This window comes from Haliotis asinina, chromosome 5 (assembly GCF_037392515.1).
Source record: "Haliotis asinina isolate JCU_RB_2024 chromosome 5, JCU_Hal_asi_v2, whole genome shotgun sequence".
In the NCBI taxonomy this organism is placed as follows: domain Eukaryota; kingdom Metazoa; phylum Mollusca; class Gastropoda; order Lepetellida; family Haliotidae; genus Haliotis; species Haliotis asinina.
In genome coordinates, this window is record NC_090284.1 from 59,691,479 (window position 1) to 59,703,937 (window position 12,459).

At 40.1% G+C, this 12,459-nt stretch overlaps 1 protein-coding gene across 1 annotated transcript in view; it reads right to left on the reverse strand.

Annotated features, from left to right (window-relative positions):
• Positions 1-241: 241 nt before the first annotated feature.
• The window catches only part of LOC137283696 (visual pigment-like receptor peropsin), a 57,618-nt gene continuing 45,400 nt past the window's right edge, over positions 242-12,459 (reverse strand). Inside the window, exons 4-6 of the mRNA XM_067815352.1 lie at positions 9,324-9,420; positions 7,483-7,702; positions 242-2,348 (exon numbers count right to left, since the gene is read on the reverse strand). Of these exons, the coding sequence (XP_067671453.1) occupies positions 2,085-2,348; positions 7,483-7,702; positions 9,324-9,420 (581 nt within the window). The 3' untranslated portion in view covers positions 242-2,084. The remainder of the gene's footprint in view (positions 2,349-7,482; positions 7,703-9,323; positions 9,421-12,459) is intronic.

Here is a 12,459-nt window from a genome sequence, read left to right on the forward strand (position 1 = left end):
CGAGCTCGACGGTGCTTAACTTCTACTGATTTGTGACCTGAGCACTACGCACAGGACCACTCGCATTGCCAGTAACTTGAGTTGCCAGTGCTTTTCACAGGGAAAAAATTGAATAAGAGTATCTGTCACACATTATGACCTTTACATCAGAGCATTAGTTTGAATACATAGTTTTCTATTTCTTTGAAATCTTGATACAAACCAAGATCTAAATAATGCACAGGCTCTATATATAGAAAGCTAATAAACGCATTTTATTGAGAACAAACATACAAGGTATAACAATCGAAACTTTAGACGGAGTTGAGACATTGTTTAAGGAAGAGAACAGCATTTTAGCAGTGTTATCGCGAAGAGATAACAGGAAGAAGACTTAAGACATTGTTCACATTTTGGTAAATGTTGCATGTCTGGCCTTATTGTTCATTTAAGTCAGCTTCTGAAGTTTGACTGTATATTAAATACTCTATTTACAACATAAGATATCATAAATGATCTTCTCAACCAAATGATCCGAAATGAGCCGTCTGCTTTATGCAAATTACACAATTACAAATTGACTTTCACTTTGTGGCAGTTCATTGCATCATGGACATTCAAAGAGTGAGATTCTGATCCTCATACAGATACACGTCACCACTGTGTACATAGAAAGAGGCGCAACCCAATAAAGCCCTTTCCATATTTCACACCAAGGTCAACAACAGTGTCACTGATGGTACTATTCTCAATGCATGGTTGACATCACCACAAACACCAGGCGTCATTGTGATCCTAGAGTCCGCAAACATTCTTCACATGTCCGCAATACCACAACTTTAAAGTCTAAAGCCGAGACGTTTGATACTGGAAAGCTTTGAAGAAACGTAAAATACTGTTTTCACTGATGCGTGAATTACTTGATGGAAATTGGATATTTGGCCATTATATAAAGATATGATACACCTTGTATTCTAGTTAAATATTTGGGCCATATTCACTTCTCTTCTTTTGATATAGCCAACCTGAGCCGAAATTCAAAATACCTGTAGAAAGGAAACATATGGAAAGAAATTAACTTGCTTCTTTTGTGATTCTGCAAATAATAGAGCAAGTACGTTGTGCCTTTGACGATTTATATGGTGTTAGTGTGATGGTTGATAAATCGGAGGCATGCGAAGACATCTTTTTGTAGTTTTGTTCACACAAAAATATTCGAGGCACATTTTCGCATATGGACAGTATCTGTTGTCAGTCAATGTGGCAGTGAGCATTAATTAATTTACTTCATTTTCGTTCAGTACAGGTCGTCAAAATGGCACGATGCGATCTCGAGGTACCTTTAAGTATGAGTTGAGAATAGGCATTTGCCATCTTTACTGTTTTAGCTCATTATGTAAACGCAGATAGACTGAATGCTTGAATAGCGTTGAAGCCGCTTAATAGATTGTTCAATAGTGTGCTAACACTGTCAATGTTAATACCATGTAATCTATAGCTGTTTTCTTCATATGCTCGTTTTGATCATGGGTGAGTTCAAAAGAGGATATTCAAGCACACCTATGAAGTCTAACGTCAATGATCTGTATCACTGGTACTGATTCGTTATTGGGACGTACTATCAGTAATTTCATTAGCTTTGAACGATTGCCATTTCTAGGTTAAAACTTGTGTGATCATTTGATAAAGTTGTCTGTCTGCAAAATGTGGTCAATCACTTAAAGTCCAGTGTAACAAACATTTTAATCATTCTTTGAAATAGTCATTCATAGCAAACATTATTCCAGTAGAACATGATGGGCAGATTTCCTATATTTGACATATCTAAACACCTATCAGCCTTACATGTGAGTGATCTAGCAGTATTCCAGCACAATCACCAGACATCAGAAATTGTCCACTGAGGGGAACTGAACCCAATATTTTGGCGTGACGAGCGAACGTGTGAACCACAAGGCTACTTCAACGCCCGTTGCTTTCATGTACAAACATGTCCAAGCAATGTGCATACGACAGAACATGTATTGAGAGCAAGTAACAGGTATCATCGTGATAATATGGTGAATATATAACAATGAATATACAATATGTCCAGGGTTTTCAGATCACGTCAGGTTGTGTATCTGAATAGCTTCATGGTCCCTGTAGGTGAACACGCACTTGAACATCTTCTTGAGGGCAAGCATATAGCGTCTGTTCATGGTGATGTACACAACAGGGTTGTACACCGTGGACGTCTTTGCACAAAGGGCGGTAATTGTCGTTAGCAGAGGAGTCACGTTGTATGGGGAGTCAAATAAGGCATACAAGTGAAGGCACGCGTAGGGAGACCACCCGACCACGAACAGCATCACAACAATAACCCCCATCTGAAACAAAGGAAACTGCATGAAATACGTGGGGTTTTTGTAGATTTTTTATTACAGGATATTTATATAGCCCACATATCCATGCATCTAGTGCTTGCTCAAGGCGCTGGTATATGATTCCCTCGATCATTGGATGTCAGTTTCAACGTCACATCGTATATCAATCTCTAACTCTTGCTGCTACTAGGCGCACCGAGTTTTGTTGTGGCACTCTCATCCTAACGAAGTACCCAATTCACAGCTGGGTGGACTCAATGAATCAAACAGTCTTTATTCACTTAACTTTACCGCCAACGTAAGTTAGATTAAACAAACAAAATATTTACAACAAGATAGCACATAATTTCTTGAAAGAATGTTACATGAAATAAACATACAATGCTGTTTAAACATCCCCAACATCACGACTTTGCTCCAAGGGGTGTATATACATCTCAGAATATCCTGAGAAAATGTAATGAGGCTTTGTTTTCCTGGAACTACATGTGAATGACCTTGGAGACGCGAAGGTGGTACTTCCATTACACCAATGACCGTCAATTCGTCAAGGTGAAATGTCCAATGGGATGCATACTGCAAATGTGTAACCTTTGACAACTGCCAAATAGATACCAAGGCGGAGCATTGCAGAACCTGGTTAATAACAGACGGACAGTGTCGGCACAATTTTGTGGTCGCCATAAAGTCTTACCGTCCGATACATCAAAATCATCCGAGGTATACTTTCTGGCTACCAATTATAGCCTGTCGTACCCGTGGGGAACAACTAAATGATACTGTTCTATTCATGTTATTCGCATTACGCACCCACCACATCAATTCTTATCAAAACAGCACACTCCCTTTCCTCCTATTCATCTGCACACGCCATCCTTAAATGTCACATGAACAAAACAAAACACCAAGGAAGATTACAGTGATCCAGTGAGCACCGTCGCGGGTCTTTTTCAAGAAGTAATAGACCGATCTCCATGACAACCGTAAGTGGTGATGGGTGGTACCTCGACAATTACATGGCGTCTTTACGGGGAAGAGCATGGCCATCAAGTGACATTCCGGTTGTCGAGAGGAAAATGATTTCTTACTATGCCGTATTAAAAGGTTAGTTATATATTTATCATTTTAAAGAATGTCCTGTTTTGTGGAGATGTGAATCATTAGATCAAGTAGGCATGATATATTCAAAGATAACGAATTCGATACAGTGTAGAAAATGACTGATGGTAAGGAATTTTATCTTAAATTAGTTTGTCTCAGGTATTGTATCGGTTCATGAGGCACCTTGCAAATGTTTATAACCAAATAGCTGACCCTATGGAAGGCCCTTCCCTGTTAGTCTTATTTACAGATCAAAATAGATGAATGCAGTCGAGTAGGTCCGGGTGATCATAGAACAGTCACGGGTTAATCAGGCTCATTATTAGGTATATGCCCTTGCTATATTTCCAAACATCCCAGAGAGTCAGTGGGACGTCTCCTGGAAGATCTGCCTTATCTAACACACAGAGAACTGAAGTTGTTTAATGAAATTGCCGTTTTCCATGACGTCCGTTTCATATTCACAGGCAGCAGCATTGGTGGACCTCCACGTCAAAACCATAAGCATGGCGTTTGTTATAAGATAATGAGGCACAGATGGATACGGTGCTTAACGGTCTCACTAAATTCATTAAAAAATTACATTTCACATTTTATATTTGATACAAAATCACACTTTATTTCAAGTGGAACGTGATATTCCTTGTTCGGAATGCCCTCCTTTATTATTCACAGAACTAACTAACTGACTTACTAACTAACTAACAATATACAAATAAATAAATAAATAAATAAATAAATAAATAAATAAATAAATACAGCAAAGATGGTTATGGTGATAATGGGACAGTGGTTATTATGATCATCAGCCGACGGTTCCTGAACCTTGGAAGAGCGGGGTGGTCGGATGCACCAAGCTCTGCAAACGTCTTCGTTACCAAGAGTGTCAGGAGGGAGGTGTGCCAGGTACCTGGGTTCGATCCCATGTTCTGTCAACAAATTGGAATCAAGAACAATGATGGGGTCAGACAACTCAGTAGTAAGGATGCAAGCGAGACATTTCGTAAGTGTTGATTTCATCGAATTATAGGACGAACAAATTCACCGGTTTGCATAAGACAAAACCATGAGACTGTATACAGGCCTTTTCCACTGATTTACAATTCTGTGATTTTAGCTGACGTCCTCATATTCTTTGCTGTACCTTGAATGTTCAGTCGAATCCACAAGCACGATGAGATCGAAAGGGATCGAGCCATCACTTAAGACACTGTGTTTGTGCCAGTCCACCGACAAGGGATTATTACTATCATTCAACCATTGTTCTGTGAAGGACCAATCACCATTTGCTCTCAAAATTATCGAGGTTCCAAGATAAGTCAAGACTCTAAACATAAGGCACATTGGCAGGCAATTCAGGTCGACTTCAGGTCGGAACTACCTAAACTAATCGTCCAAATGTGGCAAGCAGTGACTCGGAACCCATCAATTTCTGCCTTACGTCGAGGAATAGCACCATTTGGGAGCAAGAAAAGATTGGAGGCGGCATTGTATATCATCACCTGTTTCACACTAATTTCTCCTCTCAGATTATAACAGCTAAGAAACAGAGACTTCGTCACAGCAAAAGATGGTGTAACAACCTTTATCTTTGGTAACTATTTTCTTCTCGAACAACTTACGAAGTTTCGACAGCTCTACCCTCAGCAGTTCTCCGATGTCTTGTGTCTTCGCGTGCTGAACACCCATATTCTAGGTCAGAAATACCGTTTGAAACGACTATAATTGTAACACCAGGCGTGACTGCATAAACATTATGATCACCAACTGTTGAACGCTAATTGTGGAATCATAGTTCTAACGACTAGGGACAGGCGCTTTATACCATCGTTCATGCGTTAAACCATCTTTCAATGCTGTGTTCCTGTTGAGATGTTCCAATACAAATCAGAGGTGACTTGATGATGCTTGTCTACTAAAATTCATGGATACATCCTGTGCGTACGTTCCAAATATCATACGTAAAGTAAACTGATCTGACTTTTTTAACAAAAAATCTTTTAAAACATTGAAAGTTTGGTATTAACCAGCCGTGTAATAACACACGAAGATAACGCCTTTTCAATGTTGTTGGTTAGAAATGATTGTGATATTTAATATATCTCAAGCAGTAATGTGGAGGAGCAGCATATAAAATAACATTCACCTCCATGAAACAATCACCAACGACCCTGGTCACACGCGGTTAGGCAACGATGCCATTTTAGATATGGCAAAATATTGCAGATCAAGAGCATACAAGAACGTTTCCTATAGTTGCACTGTTGACTTCATTCCATATTCATGTCGATCGTGTAGTTCACGCAGAACAACAGATGCAAAGAGAATTTCCAACAGGGTACAAATAGCTCTCAGCTACGTCTTTTGTCTTGTCTTTGAAACATGCAATGTCTTTCCTCTGCTCTAAAAATACCCACAAGACACACAACGCTCTGAAGGACCACTTTCTTGTGTTTCTGGGAGGCTGTATGTTCTTCTGAACCATGCAATCAAACTTTCTACTTTCCGAGTTCCCGGAATACTATGTCGCTGCTGGCAGCTCTAATATCCTTTCTGTGCAAATATCCAATTAATTGTGTTGTTTCCTGTTGCAGTTCATATTCAGTGCATACACTCAAATTTAATTCCTTTTCTTGGTGTCATATTCCATCCCCTTTCCGAAACATGATCCGCTTACATCTGACTCGTCTTGATTATAATCAGCTTTGCTTCATCAGCTTTGCAGGTAGATCTCGCCGAAGATATCGCCAACATCATATGGAACATTCTAAAGTAATCTCACATGCCATAAACATAACTAAAATCATGTTATGTGGCTTAACCCCGAATACTCAGGTAACATTTCCCAGAATCTGATTGTTCCACGACTCAAATGACATAGACAAAGTTCGCGGGACTGCATCTCCACTGCACCTATGTTTATGAAAAGGGCGTTATAATGTTGAAACCATTTAATCTGTTATGTGAACATAATATGTCAAAGGCAAAACCGGATATTATATTTACAGAACTGGTGCTGCCTTGATGTAATCACGAACGTTACTGCTGTAGTTCTTACTGTACAGCCTAGTTAGGGTCAAAGCAGAAACCAAATGTCCCAATGGTCCCTAGTTTGGTGATCTACAATGACTGTCTATGGCCTGTTTTTATATTGAATTGCCATTTATAGCTAAATCATTTTAGATTTAATTACTAGTTCATAATTCATATATGTGCTAATCTATTGTCCGTCGTTGATAGGATTTTAATATTTGCTTTGAAATAACTAATAATCTGTTATTGTATTTAGTCACGATAATGCCAGTGTGACTTCAAATGTTAAACCACTCTTACTGCACAGAGGTACAGTATTCGCCCATCATGTGGACACAGTGTGGAGTGATCATGATTTATGGATAAAACTTTCTCATGTGACGGCAAATGTCAAGCTTCGATTCTTATTTTGGTCACGTCTGCGCACAGACCCGTGCCAGTTATATTCGGATACTTGACGTAATTTCCAAAGAAGTACGTGTTATGTCAGTGAAGAATACATATTTTTCATTAATAAAATTTTCGTAAGATCACATTTGTGCGAAATCATCTTACCTGTGATCACATAACTTTTATTTAACTTTCTGTTGCTTATTTATCGAATGGAAAACAGTTTCATCAACACAGGTACAGTACCGTGTACTCCTTTAGTCGGACATTTGAACTGAAATTACGTCCGCAGAGCAGAGATGATTTCACATTTGTCTATCGCATTTTACAAAAATTCTCCTTCATGAAAAGTGTTTATGCTACACTGAAATAACATATTATTCCAGGAAAATTTGATCAAGTGTCAGAATGTAGCTGGCAAGAGTCTGTAGCTAATATCTAGTGCCCATCTGTGTTGATGTTTCGGGAATGCTGCTAAAAGCGGCGTAACACTAAACTCATGCTCTTCTCTTCTCTCATACTTGGTTTCCCTACTGTTATAATATTGTTATCACCCAAAGCGACGGACAAACGTACTCAAGCACTCTCATTAAAACGGGATCCTTTTCGTTACCTTTGTTGTCTGTTTTTCATTTGTCCATTCGACATTCTCCTGTGCCCCACCCTCCCCGATGGCACGCATGACTCTGAGGGTGTGGACGTAAGCAAGGCCGATGACCACAAGGGGTAAAGCAAAGCAGACCAAGAAGATCATGATGACGTAGGAGATGAAACCAGCATCTCGTTCCCGAAGATCAAGCAGACATGCAATGTTCGACGGTTCTAAGGCATATCTGAAACATGGAGTATTTCGTCAGACATGAGATGTCACTGAAGTAACCTCAGCATAATACTTCAGGCAGAAAGGTGTGTCTAGTTCCATGACTACATCCAGCTTTTACCACCAAAACCTCTTACAAAGACACGCTTGACTCACCTGTTCTAGGTATGAATGTTACGCATGCTATTTTTGACATATTGTCTGTTCAACTGTCAGGCACATAGTCATCGTTTCTTCTTCGATATTAAGCAGAGCATCCAAGTTAACAGAGTATTTTGGGGCTTCCCCATCTTTTGGTACTTGTGTGTCAGATAATTGAATATGAAACCGTTGTCGCAATTTCTACATTTGATATTAAGTAGTTCTCATATTCCAAGAACTATGCTGTATAATGCCTACTCCACCAATATGTCCAGGTCAGTTGGAACACTGTGACATCCTTAGGAATCATTATTTTATACATGAACTATTTGGACAATATCCTCTACAGGTAACTGTATTGACTTGCGCATCATTTGGCATTCATTGTTGCTGCTACTGCTATTGTTTTGTTTTCTTTTGTTTTTTACTTTTTCCATGATGTGTTATTCATTCCTGGATTGAGTACATTTGCTGACTGGTATCAAATAAACAAAAGAGAAGAAATGGAGTGAAAAACATCACCTATACTCATCCATACACATCCATACCAACTATAAGCTTTTAACATCATGTTATATACTGTAGAAGAGATTATTCAGCCATGTTGTGGAGGTACTAGTTTAAAGTAGTGCATATGCACTCATACATGCATTGACACATGCACACACGCACGCACGCACGCACGCACGCACACATACATACACATGCATAAAGTACAGCATATTAGAAAAAGGTTTTCGTAAGAAGCCCACTGCCTATAAAATTCAGTACATTTGGATTTATTCAAGTTGTCTATTTTTTTTAACCGGTTGTTGTTATTGCACATGAGATGACTTGTGGGGTTAATGATATTCTGGAAGTACTCAGTCTGACATGGAGGGTGAGATGAGGTAAAATGGGGTTTAACGTCGCGATTATGATTATTTCGCTCATATGGCGACGTGCATGCTTGTGTCTATGGGGTTTTGTGTACTAGCACAGATTTAAGCAAGCTTTGTAGTGTTAGCTCAAAGCCAACCAGTCCTTGTTGCACCCATCAATGCCAAACGCCAGACAGATAACACCAAGTTCCACACTTTAACGTCTTTTGGTATAACGCGGTCAGGGATCTAACCGGTGACTTTCCCCGGCTCTCTCCAGCACACGGTGATCGTGATTGTGTATTATGTAGTTGATACATACACACCTACCTGTGATTGTTTTCTAATCCAAGGAGATAATATATGGGTACTCGGGTTACATTAGACATGAACCATTAAATACAGAAGCATATAACGTGGGGTGATACAACTCGTGATTCTAAACATAAACTAATTAGAATCGGACCATACAACTAATTAATCCCTGTCATAAAATACGGCAATCTTCGCAGATATCATCGTTGTGTTTGAGTATCTTCACACAAACCTAATGGAATTCCTCCCTTGATGTACAATCTCATCTCATATCCAACCAATACCATACAAAGGTCAAGTTAGAATTGGTATACATACCGACTCCAGCCAAGTAAAGGCATTGCTGCCCAGAAGAGAGCATTAACCCACACCGCCACTGTAAGCCATATGTAATGTCGACGTGTGATCTCCAGATCTGAAACAAAGTAACAGAATCACATTACATTTGGAAAGTATGGGTCTCAGTTTGCTGCTTTTAAGAATCTTATTGGGTTCGTAAACCTATACAATCGTGTCCAAATACCTCACATGGTTCAGATATAGGGTGCTTACAAATGGAGTTTTATTGTTGCCATTTTAGTCCAATAAACTAGAGACTTTAAAAAGGATGAAAGGTCTTGTATGTACAAAGGTGGATATTACGAAACAATCGACGTAATAATTCGCCTACGTTTGGCAATTCAGATGATATTGCGTTGTAACGATTGGTTGACGGTCCTCTGTCTGATGTTGAACTACCTTGATGTACTTGCAAACTTTGCCAATCGACAGATGTGAGACGAAGCACGTGTCATGTAAAATCAGACTACTCGTATGTATACCCCAGTATACTTCAAGGACCTGTTGCTTTCAAACTAGTTGATCCATTTGAGTAAACTAGCTGGAAATGCTGGTGAAGAACACTGTCCAACAACTCTTCTAAGATTAGTTGGTGTCACCAGTCTAGAAGTTATGTAGACTTAGAACATTTTGACCAGCGCTCGTACATGATATAGGTCGACCAAACTCACTGAACGTGGCGTTGCTCTGCACGAAGCATGGGATGGAATGAACCAAACTGACATTGGACACTTGATCACATGTCGAATCAATGAGTTGAATATAGAACGGGATGTTAAAGAGCTTGACTACTCATGGTATTTGATGAGAATGAAAGTAGAGCGCTTTGACCAGTCACCAGACGATATGGATGTATCTTACGTTCAGCGACTAATGCAAATCTTAGACACCCCTGCTACACTCCCAAGCTATCTCCTACTATAGTAATATGCTCTTGTTACAGTGATAACGATGACATAGTGCACGATGATTAACAGTTCAGAAGTGTCAAGTTCACGACCCCTGTAACATATTATAGATTGCTTATTGTACAGGATGAATGCCTTCTGGCAATGAATGGTGGCTATAAGGAAATCTCCAGTGGATCTAGGGGAGGTAGTTTAAGGTATTTCATGCGAACCTTCCGTTATTATGGAAAATTACTGCTAGAAAGGCAGGGTAAAATCGTTGACCTTATACCTGACCCTACGCTAATGGCGTAATTGGAACCTACTGATATGGGTTTGATCATCCCAGGTTTTATCTTTGTTCTCACTGGAAATAATATGCGTGATGCTGGTTATCAGAAGGTAGACTGTATTGCCTTCACCTAAAGGAAGACATTCGATGTGACAGTAGGATGAGTGATTGAGTGACTTTAGTTGTACGCCTCGTTTTGCAGTTTTTCAGTGTTATCACGGAATCGACACAACACAAGAAATGGGCAGCACACATTGTAGCCATGAAGGCAATCTAACCCGGTTATTCCGCGTGACAAGCGAACGCTTTACCCACTAGACCTCACCGCCCCTTGTGACATTAGAAGCAGACGACATTGAAACAAACAATTGTACAAAGTACATCTAAAACATCACTTAGCCGGACAGAGACTATTCCTAATTCAGAATAACATTGAAATTAATGATGCAATTTAGAGGTAGGCAATTCATAGTCGTATGGTTCTACGTTTCGCAGTACACAACATTGACAACACATCGTTTTTAAGAAACGAGGTGATTTCAAGTTGGAGCGCAAGGCTTAAAACCGAATAGAAGAAAAGGATAAGGAACTGGTTCAAATGAGTAGCAACCCAAGGTGAGGATTCGAACCCTCTTTGTAATGTTAGTTGACATCAGTCAAGCATTTTGTCACTGTCTGGAAATACGTATTGTGTCTAGAATACCGATAGAAGCTGGCAAGATACCCTTGCTTACAAATTTACACAGTGATGACCAAGTAGGTTTGTCGTTTAACGCCGCACTCCACCATATGGTGGCGGTCTGTGAATAATCGAGTCTGGACTAGACAATCCTGTGATCAGCATCATGCGGATCAATCTATGCAATGGGGATACGATGATATGTGTCAACCAAATCAGCGAGTCTGAAATTCGCCTCTTACGATAAGAATTGGTTGTTGACCGATTCTTACCCGGATGTTCACTGGTCTAAGTTAGTGGGACACAGATCAGATCGAAAGCCCCAATCGCCGCTTTTCCAAGTTGTCTATATAATAGGTAACTCGACCCTTAGAGACTAAGCTTAAGGTCCTTTCTGCAATACTCAATCATACAATGCAACAACTCTAACTCATACAAAACTACTCTGCAAGTCATCTGTGTCATTCAAAATTACTCCACAACTAACGATTTCTGGACATTTATGTTCCAAGACCAACACTCTAATAAGAAATTACTGGGACAGTCTGAACAGAAAACTGCTATGTTAGCAGCGTCAACGATTAAACGTCTATAGACTGTGTCTTCAAAAGGTCAACAAACCTGGACAAACATGTTGACGATGACGAACGAATGCGTCGAGATGAAGATGAAGCAATATGTTGAGTTTAAACTTCTTTAGCTGCTTACACAAAACATGACAACAAGGACACATGAATGAGGTGAGCGGACTTCCAGCTCAACCTCAGGGCATTTCTGCGAGCGGCATAATCCTGCCCATGGCCGTCCCTACACACATTCGGAATACCGGACTCCCCACCCAATATGGATGTGAGGGTCAATCAAGAACCTGGACGATGTTCTGGGCAAGGAAATCCCTGGTTATTCTTGTTGTATGCGGCCAAGCGTTATCAAAAATGTTCTGGCTGTTCATGAAAGGAAGGACATGAGGCGTCTTCCGTCGTGACGTCGCAGCATGTAACGCGACTCATCACTGAAGATAACAGTTCTTCACCTTTGCAATGGCCATGGTAGCTGTTGGCGACGCCACTGTCTGCGCTGTTACCGATGTTGACGTGTAAGGACAGGTCCTCGCAAAGGTCTTCTGGAACGAATACCAGCCTCACGTAAGCGGTTCCTCATAGTCTGAACAGAAACTGTTCTTAGTCCTGGCCCTGCCGATGTTGTGGAGGATGCTGGGGTGAACGTGTTCCGCAAATGTCGAAGTCGAATAAACTT